Source organism: Antechinus flavipes, chromosome 3, assembly GCF_016432865.1.
Source record: "Antechinus flavipes isolate AdamAnt ecotype Samford, QLD, Australia chromosome 3, AdamAnt_v2, whole genome shotgun sequence".
NCBI classification, from domain to species: Eukaryota; Metazoa; Chordata; class Mammalia; order Dasyuromorphia; family Dasyuridae; genus Antechinus; species Antechinus flavipes.
Genome location: NC_067400.1, coordinates 600,819,196 through 600,837,965, shown reverse-complemented (window position 1 = coordinate 600,837,965; position 18,770 = coordinate 600,819,196). Strand labels below are relative to the sequence as shown.

Here is an 18,770-nt window from a genome sequence, read left to right as displayed (position 1 = left end):
GGGTGGTAAGAGCAATGTTGAATGGCACCCTGAGAGCAGGCGCCAACAGGAATGACCTTAAAGGGCCAGGGGAGGGACCAAAGGGGCGGCGACCACTCCGGGGATCGTCTGGGCTCCAGGCCAGGCCCACCGCAGAGTCCGGAAAAGGCCCAGAGTCTAGGGGCAGGACAGGTTCGACCTACCTGGTGGGGTGCTGCCATGCTTTTTTTTCACCCCAGCTGCCAAGGTGCCACCACCTTTGGAGGCTTGGACATCGGGGGCAGGCGCCACGGGCTCGGGCACGTTGATCCGCTGACCCTGAGGCATCATGCCTAATGGGAGAAAAGCATCGGGCAAGGCCGGCTCGGGCAGGCGGCGCTGCGGCAGGCTTGGGGAGAGGGGGCCGGAGCCGCTCTCGGGCTGGGGCTGAAGTGCCTTTCGGGGGTCTCTGATCTCCCCTCTCAGCTCCATGAGGGCAGGGCCTGGATCCTACTCATCCCCTTTTACAGGTGAGGAAACCAAGGCCTGTGGAGATTATGGGACTCGTCCAAGATGCTACAGGTGGACATCAAAATCCCCAGAGGGGCTGAATTTGAACTGATGTCCCTGACTTCCAGCCCGTTGCCGTGTCACCTTGGCCACATCACCGAGCATCTCAAGGCCCCGGCTTCCTATCGCTCAATCGGCAAGTATTCATTAGGGACCTACCCTGCGTCAGGCCCTGCGGTCAAAAATGAGGTTGGACAGGTGGCTTATAAAGTCCCTTCCAGCTCTGAATTACACGGCCTAGGAATCCTACGGCCTGTCTTAGGGGGCCTCTCCATTGCTTACAAACACACCTCCTTCCAGGGCAAGCCCATATCCCACAAACGGGTCAATCCCACTCTATAATCCCTACAGCAGCTGTTCAGGGTGATGTAGACTGGGAATTCCCAATGACAATCTGCAGACTGGTGGTTCACAGCAATGGTCCAAAGGGTTCACACTAAGTGTGCCTTAATGGTGCCTTAAGTAATAAATAATTGGGAAGAATATCATAAGAAGCATATTAAACCACCCTGGTTGTCCATAATTATTTTTCTGTGGTTGCTGAAAGGGGTTCAGGAAACAAAAAATTGGGAACCACTAGCATAGACAAACCTACCAACCGCTTAACTTCATGGAAGTTTTACTTTGCAAACAGCATCTTTGTAATTCTTTAGTCTTTTCATCATGAAAATTGCCAATATACTCATTAGGATTAGGGAACATTTTTACCTTCTCTACAAGCTCCAGATGGTCAGGGCTTTGCCTAAACTCAACTACATGAGACCTCCCCATCCTTGCCAGTTTTAAATACTAAGTCTTACATTGTATATGAGCTTCAATAAAGATCTGGAGAATGAAGGATTCTTTTTTCCTGGCCCTGGTGATTGGGAGGCTGAGTTGCCAGTGAGAAATCATTAGACTCAAGAAAACAATTTATAACAATACTATAAAGACAAACAGCTTTGAAAGACTCAGGACCTCTGATCAACAGGATGACCAACCATGATTCCAGAGGACTCACAATGAAAGATGTCATCTACCACCTGACAAGAGTACAGACCAAGACATGTTTCTTTGGATATGGGACAGTGTGAGGATTGTTTTGCTTGACTATACATATTTATAATGGGCGTTTTGTTTTTCTTATTTTCTTAATGGAGGTGAGAGTGTGGGAGGTGGGAAAGAGCAAATGTAAACCTGAAAATAAAATTAAATTGAGTTTAAAAAGAAAGAAAATATTCAATATTAGATATCTGCCAATTGTTAGATCTGGCAGAACAAAGGGTAAGCAGGAAGAATGGATGGCAAAGATATGGAGGGCATTTCCTCTCAGGAGACATGCTGTAATATGTGGCTCCTCAATGGAGCCATGATACACAAATGCATTGTTGGTGGACCTAAGTACCATGCTGCCCCAACAGTTCTGGACAACAATTTAAACTTGTATTTTAAATAAAAGTCACTAAATCATACATACCCTTTGACCCTCTGATATTACTACAAAGAATCTTTCCCAAGAAAGTCAGAAGAAAAGTTTTCAAAGATACAAAAATATTTATACCAACATTTAATAGCAAAGGCCTGAAGGAAAGCAGGTACCTACAGATTGTGATAGATAAATGTAATGGAATATTACTACATCACAAGAAATGATGTGTGTATGAGAAAATCAAAAAAACTTGATTAGATCTGGATGAACCAATGCAGAGCAAAGCAAGCAAAGCCAGAAAAACAAAATGATCACGATAATATAACGGAAAACAACACTGAACAATATTAGCACTCTGATCAATACAGTGACCCACCAGGACTTCACAGGACTGATAATGAAAGGATAATAGGATTAGAGCTGAAAGGGAGCTTAAAGCCCATCTTGTCCCAACTTCTCACTTTACAAATGGTAAAGGGTACCCCTCCTGCCTCTCAGCAGAGAGGTGAGGGGCTACAGGTGCAGAATGAGGCATACAATTTTCAGACATGGCCACTGTGTTGATTTATTTCACTTGACCATGCTTCTTTGTTACAAGAGAAGGTCCCATTGGGCATTGGTGATCTTGGGGAAGAGTGATTTTTTAAATAAAAATGAATAGTAATTAAAATATTTCAAAGAGAAGAAAAAGTGGCTAGTTATATAAAGTGATATCATGAGCATAAAACAGCTTGATGTAATCAGAAATTATTGAAATAAATTTTAAGAAGACATACAAAAATAGCACCATGTAAATATATAAAATGAGGTGCCAAGGCCTAAGGCCCACTGAAGTTTTTTAAATGATTGTTAATTTTTTTAATTATTGGGAAATATTTAATGAAATTTTTTTTTTAATTTTGAGAGACACGGAGGGACCATAAGACCTTAGATTCAGATATGACAGGGTTGGAGACAGATTCGTCCCAGTCCCTTCAGCCCAAGGAATCAGATTGCGTGGGCAGCCCGGGAGCTTAGGCCAGCAGCTCAGCCACACAGGCTCTTACCTTCCACATCATCTTTAAAGAGCTCCTCCGTCCCAAATTTCAGGATGTCGTCCAGCTCCTGCTTGGTCATGGATCCGGATTTGGAGCCCAGGCCCGGCCGTACCACCAGATGCGTCAGCATCATCTTGCGTTTGGCTACCTGAGTGATCCGCTCCTCCACGGAGGCCCGCGTGACGAAGCGGTAGATCATGACTTTCTTGTTCTGCCCAATGCGGTGGGCTCTGCTGAAGGCCTGTGGGGGGCATTCGTTCACGATTCACATGACCGTCCAGACCACAAGCACAGCCAGAGGGCAGGAAAGTGCCCGGAGTGGCGCAGGGAATGGCGTGGGGAGTGGTGGGGGGAGTGGTGCGGGGAGTGGTACGGGGAGTGGCGCAGGCCCAGCTCCTGACATTGCCCCAAAGGTGGTGGACCACAGGAGTCGAGTGGGGCATGCTTTCAGGCAAATACAACCTGGGAATCAGTTCTACTTGACCATGTGTATTGGTTACAAGGAAGGCATGGTTTGGGGAAGAGCTGCTGGGGAGGGATGGTGATTTCAGAAAGGAGATCAATAAAGCATCTCAAAATAAAAATCTCCAGGGGTAAAATGATGTGGGCTTATAATGCTGAGATAAACAGTATGGGTGTGTGTGAATAAGCCTTTATGTAGCACCTATTGTGTTGCCACACAGTATACTACACACTTTCCAAATATCATCTCATTTGATCCTCAAAATGACCTTGGAAGGGAGATATCGTGATTATTCCCATTTTACACACGAGGAAACCAAGGCAAGCAAGGTGAAGTGGCTTGCCTAGGGTCACACAGCTAGGAAGGGTAATTGGAACTCCAGGCTCACGGCTCTGTGCACCCCAGCACCCCTTGCTGCCTCTGTACCGTGGCTGTGTGGAGTAGTGCATGGAGTACTGGATGTGGGCCTCAGATGCTTACACAGTAAGTGCTTAGTAAGTCCTTGCTGACTGGCCCCCAGGTGCTCAACAACCACAAAAACACCACAGGAAACTGAGGTTCAGCCAGGCCACCTGGCCCAGGTATGATGTGTGCGGCATGGCAGGGCCCAGCCCTGACTGTGAATTCTCCATGTTGGGGACGCCTTTGTTTATACCTCTGAGCTTGGCAAGGGAGGGGGTAGGTGGGGGGAGGGGAGAGGCAATGAGGGGCTGAGTGTAGGGGATGGGGGCCGAGTGGGTGTGTCCATCCATCTTCCCCACTCCCTCCGCCATGCACCTGCTCCTTCATCTCATCCCTGGGAACACCTAGTGGCTCGCCTCTCAGGGTACCTCCTTCCATCCCTCAAGAGCCTGGTGGTTTGTCTCCTCTGCTTCCACCCTGATCCCTCTGCCAACTCCCAACCTACTTTTCTGCTTGTCCTTTCCTGGTACTAATAATTCTGTAGCCAGACTCCTCATCACCTACTGCCAGCAGACAAGGAAACAGGGGAGGCCCAGTCAAAATTGGGTAGGGGACATTAAATTAGTGACCTGACCTTGGACGGGTCCCTGAACTGAACTTGGTGTCCCTACTCTGCAAAGTTGGGGGTGGTGGGAGGGAGGGAGACAAGGAGCAGGAAACAAGAAAGAAGGAAAAAGCACAGGGGGACGGAGCACCAAGGGAGAGGAGCAAGGAGGAGCCAGGGAAGGACACAGGGGGAAGGGCTACAGTGAAGGACCTACCAGGTCCCACCTCTGACCATCTGTGATTCAATAGACTGGGCCTAAGCATCTGTACCATAGTCACTTAGGAAAATGTCTAACCTGAGACTTTACCTCTATTTACATCAGATGCACCTGCAATATAGGCAGTCATTGTTGCAGAAAGAGCAGAGGTTATTATTTTCATTTTGGTTTTTGATTTTCTCAGTATCCCTCAGTAGCAGGTTCTCTGCCTCTGAATTCTAATGTTGATTCTCCTAGACCAGAGGTCCTCAAACTTTTTAAATAGGGGGCCAGTTCACTGTCCCTCAGACTGTTGGAGGGGGGCTGGACTATAGTAAAAAACAAAAACTTTGTTTTGTGGGCCTTTAAATAAAGAAACTTCATAGCCCTGGGTGAGGGGGATAATTGTCCTCAGCTACTGCATCTGGCCCACGGCTGTAGTTTGAGAACCCCTCTGACTATAGTTGCCTTTCCCCATTGAGAACTAAAAAAAATACCAGTCCAGGCTTCTCCCTGGTCTCCCAAGTTTCTGTGAGATTTTGCCTTGTACTCCCCACCCCCAGTCCCATCCCATCAGCTTTCTGAAGGCAGGAACTATCTCCATTTTTGTCTTGCTATGTGCACACAATAGATGCTTAATAAATGCTTGTTGACATGAATTAGAATGAGACAAAATAACAGATCATTGCAAGGATCACAGATTTGAGAACTGGAAAGGGCCTTCATGGCCATAAAGTTCAACCCCCTTTACAAATGAAGAAACGGAGGCACAAAACCGCTAAGTCACTTGCTTGGGTGACTTGCTTGATTTGGAACTAAAAGGGAACCAATCAATGGTTTGCGTTTCCAGCCTGGAGCTCTTCTCTTCCTGACCTAGAGCCCAGTCCAGAAGTCTTTTCCTAAGTGTCTGGACAGCTGACCCTCTCCCTCCAAAACCAGCAGCCCCCTCTGTCTGTGATTTCACAGCTGAAGCTGCCATGATGCTGCCCCCGCCCCGGCCATTTGGGCAAGGACCCACCCAGAAAGGGAGGATCTGACCGTGAAATCTTGGGGTGGGGAGGCCAGAGGGAGGAGGGAAGAGAGGTGGGCAAAGGGAAGCACAAGAAGCCAAAGTGAGGAATTCTCTGTGGTTGGGGGGCAGGCTTTTCAAGGCTGGGTTGGTATTTCTCTCTCTAAGGGGAAGACGAAACATCTTGGGACCCCTACAGGGTCGTGAGCTTCTTACACATGAACACTACCCAGAGTGGCCAGCCCGGAGCACAGCCAGAAAGGTGCACATCGACAGACCTGTATGTCGTTGTGGGGATTCCAGTCTGAGTCGTAGATGATCACAGTGTCAGCAGTGGCCAGGTTGATGCCCAAACCCCCAGCCCGGGTGGAGAGCAGGAAACAGAACTGCTGGGCTCCAGGAGCTGGGGAGAACAAAGATCTACGTCAAGAGGTAAGAGGGAGCAGACTTCCCAAGGGAAGATGGCAACCGGGCGGGGACTCAAGGGCAGGGGCAGAAAGTTGGCCAACAACTCTTAGCCAGTTCCTTCCCTAGGGCCAAGGTAACCCTTCTGAATCATCAACTGTGATGGGCTTATTTTTTTGGTCTATTTTCCTCATTAATTTTTCACAGTCCACTAGAACCTGCCAAGAAGAGAATAATTAAGAATTTAGCTAGAAAGGTGGGGGGAAAGGGGAAGGAAGGGAGAAGGTGAAAAGAAATGAGAGAACTTTCCCTGGCCAAGTCAACCAAAGCAGTATTTTCACATAACAGTCCTCAGGTACAAAATATTCATAGATTCTAAGAACCTTCATAGATTATCAAAGAATAAACACAGGACCCCCATGTTTTCATATGTTAATGCATTCATTAATAATTATAGTCATCACCCAATACAGATTTTTAATCTCTTTGATCTTTCCTTGGTTCTGTGACCTCACAATCAGTTTTTTGGGTTCAGATCGCAAACACATCCACATCATCTAAGAACCTTCACAGATTATCAAAGCATAAACACAGGACCCTGATTAATGCATTCGTTAATAATTATCATCATCAGCCCAATACAGATTATTAAACTCTTTGATCTTTCCTTGGGTCTGTGATCTCACGATCAGAGGTTTGGGGTTCAGATCGCAAACACATCCACATCTTCTCATCCTAAGCTCCTTCTGGATCCATTCTCCATGGCAGAACCACCCCCAAATATGCTAGAGAGCTTCCTCTCATTCTTTCAAAGACCTTCCATTCTCTTTAAGTTGTTTCCTTTAGTTTGTGTTTTTCTAGGCAAAAACAGAGAGCTTGCAAATTAGGCTGTCAGCTCATCTTAACATGGTTGTAAATATTGCCAGGGTCCTACAACCTCTGACTGCCAGAACCTCATACCCATTGACAGGCAGGCCCGAGAGATGACATCCAGGATGCACCAATCAATCATTCACTCCAAGGCAGAGATTCATCATCTAAGAGTTCCACCTTCAAACCCAATCCAGAACACACACAACACATGGGAACACGGACCCTGGCTCACAGGAAAACCCACCCAGAAGCACCTCCCAGCCACCAAGGAACCTTTTTTCTTTCCCTAAGATACACGGAGCAGCCTTTAAAGGCTAGGCCAGCAGTCCTCATTCTTCATGCCCTTTTGTTGACTTTTGCAGGCTAGTATCACCAGGGAGGAGAAAGGCCAGAACCCAGAGTAGGCTATTATTGCCTAGAAAGCTTCGGCCACCTTACTCACCACCATGGCTCAACTGCCTGATTTCCTAGCCACAATAACAAGAATGGGACTGGCAAATGTTAAGTCTAGTAGAACAAATGGAATGACATCTGAAACATTATGACCACTAAAATTAGCACTACTGGAAACCCATAATTATTAGCCTTTCTCATGTATGGCTAACCCTTCCCAAAGCCCAGCTAAGGAGAAAACAACCTCTCCATTTCCTCTTCAGATTTTATCTTAGTTATTTTGCCATCTTTTGAACTCATTCGGAAATACACACATGTGCTCATATACCCAATACACACACACACACACACACACACGTACTAACACACACACATACACAGAGACACACTACAATCCTTCAGAAAATTCCTGCTCTGTGCCTCCAGCAGAGGGAAAGTTCCATCCCCTCCAGCAAAGGAACCATTAAGTATAATCCCAACATTCCCAGCCTATACCGCCATTGCCTTGCACATCCATAAAACCTCTCTTTCGGGAAGGAAAGGGGAAAGTCAGAGTAGCATCGCTCAGCCTTGGGTTCTAGAAGAAAGAAACCAAGGAGTACCATTGAATCTGTCGATGGCTTCTTGCCGAAGACCTCCCGTGATCCCTCCGTCAATCCGCTCGTACTTGTAGCCTTCATATTCCAGGAAGTCCTCTAGCAGATCCAGCATTTTGGTCATCTGGAGGGAGAAGCCAGTGTCCAATGGTGATCACGGGAGGAAAAGCAATCCAGTGACTCCCCTGGCCTGGTTTACCAGAAAAGCCAAGCCACCAGCTTTGTGGTCAGGTCAAAGCATTCATGAAGTGCCCACTGTGTGCCGGGCACTGTACTAAACCCCTGGGGATATAAAGTTCTGTTCTCAAGGAGCTCACAGCCCAGTGAGGTGGACAGCATAAACATATTACAAACAGGACCCAAATACAGGGTAAATGGGGGGGGGGGTGTAACTGACAGATGGAAAGCACTAGAATTACGGGCATCTGGAAAGGCTTCTTGTAGACCTAGAAGGTCCCTGTTTTACAGTTAAGGAAACCAAGGCAAGCAGAGATGCTCTCAGGCAAGCCTGAGCTGGCCCAGGGTCACACAGCTACTAAGTGTCTAAGGCTCTGTCTGACCTATAGTCTCATCTAGCAGTCTGACAGTCTGCCAGTCTCAACCAGTCTCCTTCTGAACCTGACTTTGTCCCCAGCTTTCTCAGTCCTTAAATCCCTATTACAATTACATCATTACAGTATACTGAGTATAAGCCAATCTAGAGTGATTATATCACAATTATATCAAACTAGAGAGATTATATATCATTATATCATACTAGATATATATGAACTAGAGAACCATTATCTCATCCATTCCACTGAGATAACACCTTGTTTTAAGTATACTTCCCCAGAGTTCCGGCCCTCTACATATCTACCTCCTATCCATCTATATGCTTGGAGCCTTCTAAACTCAAAGAACCAAACTGCACAAGGAAGAAACACTCACCTGCGAGAAGATCAGAACCCGGTGCCCTTCATCACGTAACTTTTTCAGCATCTTCTGTAGGAGCATGAGCTTCCCAGAAGACTTGACCAAGGAGCTGCCATCATAGGAGCCATTGGGTAAGACCGGTGCCTCCTGTTTAACAATCAATCAATTAACAAGCATTTGTTATGCACCAATTAATGTTTTGAAGGTACAGTATTGGGACCTGGGGATACAAAGGCAAAAATGAACCTATCCTCATAGAGCTTACATTTGAGGGGAAACAAGCATATATGAAGGTATGCGGGAGGGGACTGGGGACAAGACCTAGGATTTCTTTAGCATAGGGAATTCCCAGAGGAGGAAACTCCTCTATCAGGCAGTTTCTCACTTTCTCTACCAGTTCAGTGTCTTACAGAGCTTATAGTGCTTGGAGAATGCTGGGGTTAAAAGATCTGCCCAATTTGAGTCAAAGGTGGGACTTGGAGGCCCAAAACAAGGTGAGAGTTGGTTAAGGGAGGTGCTCTGTCAGGGCAAATGAGAAGAGGCTCCAGGAGGAGTTACACATATCTTCCCACGTAGGAATGTAAACATTTGAACTTTTACAAAATAGATTTTCTAAGTGGTGGTGATGAGGAATGAGAGCAGTCCCCACACCAGAGAGTTCCTTTGCAAGGGCATGAAGACAGAGATGGGAACTCCAAGAGGCTCAGTTTACTTGGGCTAGAAGGGACAACTGCAGCATTTAATTATATGCAGCCATGCAGCCTCTGCACAGCAAGAAGCTGCCCTCTTCCATTGTGGGATAGCCCTCTGGTTGTCATGAGGGACCTTTAAACCCCAAACAGAAGGATTTGTGTTTCCTAGAGGTAATAGGGAGCCACAGGAGTTTATTGAGGAAGTCTGTGGCAGCAGTGTAGAGGATGAAGGGAAGGCTCAGGAGGACTTTGTACTAATGTAGTGCCTTCTTTACAGACAGAAAAGGATACTAGGAATCTAGGAGTGAGGGAGGGATTGAATTTGAAACTGGAAATAAAAGAAAACCTGAGAGTAAGATGGAAAAATCTCCCCCATGTTCAACTGGCATTTGTTGGAATTTTTTAAAGCTTGTAGAGTGCTTAACATTATTTCATTAAATCCAAGACATTCTATGAGAAAGCTACTATTGGTTTTCTTAACTTCATTTTAGAAATGAGATGAGCAAAGGAATATAGGTACAGAGCTATGAGATCATCTGATTCATCCTCTTCAATTTTACAGCTGAGAGATGGATTTTGCACCTTGGTGTATCCTCAAACCAATTAGCAAAATAAACAATTGCACTCTGCTGATCATCTGTCAGCTGATTAATATTCTCATGCCACATGTCATGACTTGGGAATTATGGCCCACAATTACCCTGTGCATTATTGGGAGCCGTATAGAGCGCCAATAAGCATTTATTAAGTACCTATTATTGGGCTAACAAACCCCTCCAGGAGCTTACAGTCTAATGGGGGAGACACTATGTAAACAATCTGTTTACAAGGTGAATATCCAGTATCAAAAGTGAAAAGGGTAAAATCACCAGCAACAACAAAAAAAAAGAAATTAAAGCAACAATTAGGAAATATTTTGCTCAATTATATGCCAATAAATCTGACAATCTGAATATCTATGAAAATATAAATTACCAAATTGAATACAACATCAATGAACTCTCATTAAAAATCTCCAGGGCCAGATTGATTTGCAAATGAATTCTACCAAAAATTTTAAAAACAGCTCTAATACTATATAAATTATTTGGTGCAGTCAACAAACTTCTTTTATGACATAAATATTATGTTGTTACCCAAACCAGTAAGAGCTAAAACAGAAAAAGAAAATCATAGACCAATTTCCATATTGATAGAGATAATCAGTGGAAGGAAGGCACTCATATTAAGGGAATCAGAAAAGGCTTTCTGGAAAAGATGGGATTTTAGTAGGGAAGGAGATGCAAGATTCTTTGGAGGCAGTGGGACTTGGAGGAAAGGTCATCAGTAACTCCCAACAGTACACCAAGCAAACATATCAAATGGTCCCTTATAGAGTTTGGCAGATGAATAACTCAAGATTTTGAGTAACTGAACTTACCACGGCAGCCACAGGGAAAAGATAGGGATGGTTGCAGCATTTCTTCAGGTCCATCATGATATTAAGTAGTGATACCTGATTCCCACCACCTTTGGAGTTCAAGGCTTCAAAATTTCTGGTTAGAATGAACTTGTAATATTTCCTATAGCAGGAGACAATACATAAGCAATTGTTTTACATTGTGTCCTAAGGCATTCTTTATACACTTGACTGAGGACAGGGGATATCTCTTAAAATTTGTGTCTGCAACTTTTTCCAATGCAATGAATCCCCACTATGCATAATAGCCCCTGTCACAAATCTAAATTCCACTAATCGACATGAATTTGTCTACAAGTACAAGATAAAAATCTTCATTTTATGGATGAGCAAACTGAAGTTCTGAAAACTTAAGACTTTCTATGGCTATAAAATTCACAAAGTAAGAGATAATACAATTTGATCCTAGTAGGTCCATGGCATATCCTACTTCTGGGGAACCAGAAAAGAATGGGCTTCACTCCTTTGGAGATGGCCTGGGTTGGAGCTAGTGCCACCTTGAGTGATTGGTTCTTGGAGTACTTTATTCCCCAATAGAACTGCTCTATAATTTTTTTTTCTGGGAAGGGGGAGAGGGAAGGGCAGATCAGGATTAAATGACTTGCCCAGGATCACAAAGCTAGAACATACTTAAGGCTGTTCCTTAACAATGATGATTCTAACATGGTGTTTAACATTTAACAATGGTGTTGTTCTATCCACCTAGGCTGTAGAGCAGAATTTGTAGAGCAGGAGAAGCAGGTGGGGAAAGACAATGCAGATTCTTAATCTGGGCACTTCCCACTGAACTACAACATGGAACAGTGAGTTCAAATACCATTTATCCACTGTATGACCTTGAATTAGTCATTAGTAAATCTCCAAGGTGATTCTAAAATCCCAAATCCAGAGGAAAGGATATATATATATAAGGTATGTGGTTGAGGAAAGTCCTCCTACCTCCCCACCACAGAGAATCCCCCTAGACAGTGCCAGTAGTGGTAAGGAGAATACAGTAATAAACATATTTAGAATTATTGTTTCCATTTGATCCTCACATCCTGGAAGGTAGGTACTATTATCCCCAGTTCACAGTTAAAGAAACTGAATTTCCTAGTATTACACAGCTATTAAATGGCTGAGGCCAGATTTGAACTCAGAGTTTCCTGACCCCAGGCCCTTCCCTCTGCCCTTAAAGGACAGGATCCTGAAGCCAGTTCATTAAGACCAGAAAGGGAAGTGTGGGGGTGAGAAATGAACACACAGGAAAGAGAGAATTATAAACGGGATCTCAGGGATCATCCAAACCCATTCTCTCATTTTACAAACTAAGGTGAAGAAGATTTGAGTATATGGGTCTTCCAGCTGCAGACCTAGCACTGACAATCATAATTACACTAGCACACAATAGGTACTTAGGGTAAAGCACATACTGTGCGCTAAGCACTGGAGATGCAAAGGCCAGAGCCAGTGCCTGCTCTGGAGGAGCTCCATGCTGCTTGAGGAGGGGGCAGCAGGAAGGGCTGGGAGCCAGGGAGAGAAAACTCACTTCTGCATCTGACTCAGCTCCACCCTCACGATCAGCTCCGTCTTGGCTGGCATGTTCTTAAACACATCAGCCTTCAGCCGCCGCAGCATGTGGGGCCCCAGCAGGTCATGCAGTTTCTTGATTTGATCTTCCTTGGAGATGTCAGCAAACTCTTCCAGGAAGCCCTCCAGATTGCTGCCGAGAGAAGAGGAGACTTACTCACAACCAAGATTATTAGCAGCTTACTATGTACCAAGTTCTGTGCTAAGGGTGAGAGCTTCAAGGAGATTATCACCAAATGAGGGAAACAAAAAGATATCTACTGTGTAGACAGGATGGTCCTAGCAGAGATGGGGACTCTGAAGGGCTTCCTGTAGAAGGTGGGATTTAAGCTGGGTCTTAATCCAGAATCCAGGATGTGAGCAGGGGCCAGCCAAAAGAAAACTGAGTCAGCTTAAATCTATTATTTAAAATCCTCTGCTCCCGTGTCTCCATAGTCCAAGCTCTGGAAGGTCCTAAGAGATATATACCATAATGTGCCTAAGATCCAAGAATCAGATTCAGAGACCTGCTCATCACCAGACTGGCCACAAAAACAGCTAGTGATCCCTGACATTACATCCAGGCTACAATCTACACCTGGAATCAAACACTCACCCTGATAAAGTAACATTTGTGAAGTGCTTTGGGGTTAACAAGGTGCCATCAGGTAGATGCAATAAATAATGCTATCTCCCAGTTTAATAGGGATGAGGAAAACAGGGATCCCAGCAGGTCGAATAATGAGCCCAAAGGCACAGCCAGGATTCAAACACACATCTCTCTCCTGAATCCAAGTCAAGTTGGCTTACCCCATTAAACCAAGCCGATTCCCTGATCATCACTACATCGCTAAAGGGGCCAGGAAGAAAAACTGAGGTAGTAACTCTCCTCAGACACTTACTGTGTAACCCTAGACCTCGGTTTCCTCGTGTGTAAAGCAGGTTGAACTCTCTGCCCTCTAAGACATCAGCAAGCAGTACCATCTCTATCACTTTACAGGAGCATCACCATAATCCACCCCCATCCCATTGTCATCCTGAACTCTCATCACCCTCAATCACTGTCATGATGACGACCCTCTATTAGACCTCTCACCCCTAATCTGCTTCAGTAATCTATTGATTTCATTGTCTCTCTTCTGATCACTCTATCACCTCATTTCTGGACCAGTGCAATAACAGCCTGCCGGTGGTCCAGCCTGCCTCAAGTCTCTCCCCATTCCAATATATTCTCTATTCAAAGCGAAGATGAATATACTCATACTCAATAAACTCTGGTGGCTTCCTAAAACTTCCAGGATCAAATATAAAATCTTCTATTTGGCACTTAGAGCCCTTCATACCTTTAGTACCCACTTTTCAGAATTATTGTGCGACTCAAATGAGATGATTTATAAAGGATATATAAATATACTTTCTACGTGGCAAATATGTTTACATATAAATTGGTACATATGTATAAAGCAAATCTTGAAGGGTTCTTTCTATAAATGGAAAATACTGGAGCAGAGATGGGATGACTAATTTGCAAGGGAAGGGAAATTGTGGACAAAATTCCCTGGCTTAGGTCGGAATTGAGTTAGTTGTCCTTTGAGGTCCCTTGCAGTTCAGGGTTTCTGGATACAAAGGCTAACTCACTTGAACCGCTCTGGAGTCAGGAAGTTTAGAAGATGGAACAGCTCCTCCAGGTTGTTCTGTAGGGGTGTCCCTGTAAGCAGCAGCTTGTAGTCGATCTTGTAGCTATTCAACACCCTAAAGAACTAGGAGAAGAAAGACTGTTCTGGTCCTGGCCCCTCCGCTACGTGCCCGCCTATCCAAGGAGCAGTCAGTGTTCCCATGTCCCGTCCGGCCCCACAATGAGTCGGTGAACAAGAGCAGCTTGTGGCTGGCTTCTTCCCCCCTCACCTCCCTGGATAAGCTCACCTTGGACTGGTTGTTTTTCAGCCTGTGAGCCTCATCTACCACCAGACAAGCCCACTCAATGGACCCCAGGATGGCCTGGTCGATGGTAATGAGTTCGTAGGACGTGAGCAACACGTGGAACTTGATCTGTGCCTCTTTCTACATGGAAGGAAAGGAAGAGTTTGGAAGTGAAGGTTGAGATAGATTATTTCTCTACCTCAGCCCCTGTAGCCATTGCTGAGCAGCAGAGCAGTACCCCCAAGCCATCAGCCCTGCTCCGATTCAAGCTGTTCCGCCATCATTGGAAGCTCCCAAGGGGCTGTCATCCACAGATCAAACCATCCTCTCCCCTAGGCCCCTGATGAGATAAGCCTGAATCTCAAAGCCTTGGAACAACAGTGCTTCCATCCACAGCCATCAAGCTGGATCCTTCTGCACTTGTTGCAGCCTACAGACACATCTGATGAAAACCCAGAAGGTTCTGGTCACCAAATGGTTCAACCATTTGGAATTAACATTAAAGAAAAGGGATTGCTCCTTTTCTCTGAGTGTCACAGTGCTATGCACAGAGTAAATCCTTAAAAAATAAAGGCTTTATATTTTAACATGTTTAACTTGTATTGGATTGCTTGCCATCTGGGGGAGGGGATGGGGAGAAGGAGGAGAAAATCTGAAACACGAAGCTATGCAAGGGTCAATGCTGTCAAATTATCTGTGCACATGTTTTCAAAATAAAAAAAATAAACTAAATGCTTTATTCACTGACAGCCCTCAAGAAATTCTCCCACAGGAAGCTTGAAAGAGATACATTCAGAATGGGAAATATTTTTATTTCTTATAATAGACCTAAAAACCAAATAGGACAGTTATCCTAGCTAACTAGTCTTTTTTATAAGGCAGAATCCCCCCAAATAAAGTTAACAAGCATTCAAGCATTCTAGTCACCCATCCACTAGCATCTTTAGCAATTTTCCTCTAGAGACAGTCTTTACAGTCAGTTTTTTCACATTTATCATTTTTTCTTCATTGCACTGATAGGCCACAATATAGTCAGTCATTCTCTAGTTGTGGGAATAGGGGTGCTTTCCAATTTGTTTTTCCATTTCCATTTATTCATGGAGCAGTTATGAATATTTTTGCTCAGCTAGGTTCTGGCTTTTTTCCTTTTTATGATGTTTTTTGCAGCCTATTCCATTTTTGAACCTGTCTCCCATGTGGGGAAAAAACACAAAGAAAGAAGACCATGGAAATAGAAAGACAGGAACAATCAGCGTGGCTCCATCTCATTCCTATAGTGAGTTGAGGTTATTAAAATATAATCAGCCTACTAAACATCATTTAAATGAAATCACAGAGAACAGATCCTTGAGTGATAAGAAGCTAAAATAGTTTGGAGTCTTTAGAGGAATTCCTAACCTGTCCTTTAGTTAGCACATCTAAGATATAACCTTGGTGGAAATGTGTTTTACATGATTGCACATATATAACCTATATCAAACTGCTTACCATTTTGGGGGAGGAGGGAAAGGTGTCAAAACCTCCAAATTAAAAAAATAATAATGTTTAAATTTGTCTTATTTATACATAACTGGAAAAAGAAAATTCTATTTGAACCATGCTATTACCCTAAAAAAGCAAAATAAAAGGTAAAAAAAATCGACGTATCCTAAAGAGGCAGGTAGGTGGTACAGTGGATAAATTACTGGACCCAGAGTCATGTTAGGAAGATCTGCTGAAACTTCCTGGCTGTGTGATGTTTGGGCAAGCCACTTAAGCTCTGATTGTTTTAGTTTTGCTATAAAATGGGTACAATAGTAGCATCTACCTCCCAGGGTGGTTGTTGAAGATAAGATGAGGTAAAGTAAACTGTAAATAGAATATGAATTTAAAAGTCACTAAAAGACTGCTTCTGAAGTCTGGTTAATGATGTTCATCAATCTGAGGACTGGAAAAAATATGAGAGCGCACAAAATTCCCTACTTGCTCTCAAAGGAGAAATGGCGATTATGGGTGAGGAATGCTTCATACACAGTTGTTCTGTTTTCCTTCTATTATAAAAGAAGAATCAATGGATGTTAAATAATATCAATAAAAAATTATTTAACATTTAATATAAGTTATTTCATTGGGTTTTCTTTTTTTTTTATTCTTCTGGGCCAGACTATGGAATTCCCTCACTTATGCAGATTGCCATCCCCGTATGATTTAGCTGCTAAATTCCAAGCCTCACAATCTAGCCCCTCCATCAAACTGTTATTTCTCAATAAGCGGCGATCTATGGGAAACCAAAAGGAATCCGTGGCTAGATTTTAGGGGTCAGTAAACTTGAAAGAAAAAAAAAGTATTTTATTTTCACACTAACTTTTGGTTTCCTTTGTAATAGCATGTGTTTTATTTTGTGCATTTAAAAGCATGATTCCGAGCAGAGAGTCTAATGTACTGGTGATTATAATAAAGGAGAAATAAAAGGCTCTGCGGAAAATCCCAGTGGAGAAGATGCTACCCCTGGGGAATGATGTGGTCTTGAAAAACTCCTCCACATAATGTGTTTGATTCCTTTGAGTAATGAACCCAATCCTCCCACCTCCCCAGCCCAAGAAAACCCAAAACAAAAGCCAGCAGCTCTTACTTTCATGCGGAAAACCTTCTTCCCACTCCGGATGGCATTGTCTTCAAAGGAAAACTCATTCTCCCGGATCACCGATCGGCTCTCCTTGTCCCCGGTGTAGGTGACCACGTAAAAGTCAGGAGCCCACATCTCAAATTCCCTCTCCCAATTGATGATGGTGGACAGCGGGGCACTGACCAAGTACGGCCCCTTAGAGTGACCCTGAGGAGGGAGACAGGGCCCAGTGAGTTTGCCACCTTAGCCTCTTCTCCCCAAAAAGCCCTCTGTAAAATCACTGATTTAGACTGGCAATTAAGCCCAGGCACTAGGGCCATACTTGCACATGGGTCACGCAAATGCAAAGAATGAAGGGACCTTAGAAAGAATCTCATCCCAAAGTCACAGACTCAGAGGGAAAGGGCCTGGAAGCATCTAAGCCAAATCCAACCCCTCCCTTCTTGTCCACGATCTCACAGGTGGCCCCTGGGAGAGCGGTTCCTCTTGTACCACACCAACCCTTGGAGGAAATGAAGGGCTCACCTCCTTGTAGAGGGAATACAGGTACACGATGGTCTGGACGGTCTTCCCCAGGCCCATCTCATCGGCCAGGATGGTGTCTGTGCCCTGGGCCCAGGAGAACCGCAGCCAGTTCAGTCCCTCCAGCTGATAAGGGTGGAGGGTGCCTCCTGTGGCGTCGATGTACCATGGCTGCTTGTCGAACTTGACGGTGGGCTGTTTGGGGAAAAAGAGACCCAGGCTCACGTGGCTAGACATTGTCTATCAATCAACAAGCATTTACTGAATGGCTCTGTGCTGAAAGCTGAAGACACTAAAATAAATTTTTTTAAAAGGCCAAAAAATTTCCTGCCCCAGAACTTCTTGATTCCAAGCCCCACAGCCTATCCACTCCACCAAACTATCATTTCTTAATAACCTGTGACCTAGGGACCCTAAAAGGAATCCATGGGTAAAAGTAAGATTTCATGGGGTCAGGGATCTGGATAAGAAAAAATCATATTTTTATTTTCACACTAACCTTTGGTTATAAGCGATAGCCCCCTCTACATTATGGCTATAGGAGCCTTATCTAGTTTGTCTCTCCACTCCTTCCAGTCTGAACCGAAGCCCGATATCCATCCCAACATGACATATCGGATGTAGAGTCCTTTGTAAACCTCAAAGCTTTGTCATCACCTCTTACTAAGATCATCCCTCCCTAGGACCAAGCAGCTGGCCATTAAATACAATGAGGCAACGTGATCTGATACCAGTGGGGCTGTGAAATGGCCCAGCCACTTTCGAAGTTCATTTGGAATGATTTTTTAAAAATCTCTTGAATTTTTTAACCTCTTTGATCCAATGATCCAACTTCTTAGGTCATAAATTCCAGACAAAGAAGAAGGTCCCACAGATATAAACAAGAGAGATGTAGGAGCTGGTAGGAAACTGGGGACCAGTCACTGATTGGGAAATACAGATGAACCAATAGTGAAATATAAAAATAATGGATTATAACACCATAATGAATGATCAGTGAGAAATATATCACAAAATGGGAAGATCTGTACAGATGGATACAGCGAATGCAGAGAAGGAAGATGGAAATAGATTTGCTAAAGTCATTTTTGAGTCACGTCTGACTCTCCATAACCCCATTTGGGGTTTTCTTGGAGGAGGGGTTGGTTTTTTCCTTCTCCACCTTATTTTACAGATGAGGAAACTGAGGCAG

At 44.3% G+C, this 18,770-nt stretch overlaps 1 protein-coding gene across 1 annotated transcript in view; it reads right to left on the bottom strand.

Moving 5' to 3' along the window:
• The window catches only part of CHD5 (chromodomain helicase DNA binding protein 5), a 142,677-nt gene that overhangs the window by 35,367 nt on the left and 88,540 nt on the right, over positions 1–18,770 (bottom strand). The window contains 11 exon segments of the mRNA XM_051988709.1: positions 183–311; positions 2,983–3,214; positions 5,929–6,053; positions 7,924–8,041; positions 8,848–8,979; positions 10,945–11,086; positions 12,512–12,685; positions 14,170–14,291; positions 14,455–14,592; positions 17,063–17,263; positions 17,582–17,773. Coding sequence (XP_051844669.1) covers positions 183–311; positions 2,983–3,214; positions 5,929–6,053; positions 7,924–8,041; positions 8,848–8,979; positions 10,945–11,086; positions 12,512–12,685; positions 14,170–14,291; positions 14,455–14,592; positions 17,063–17,263; positions 17,582–17,773 — 1,705 coding nt within the window.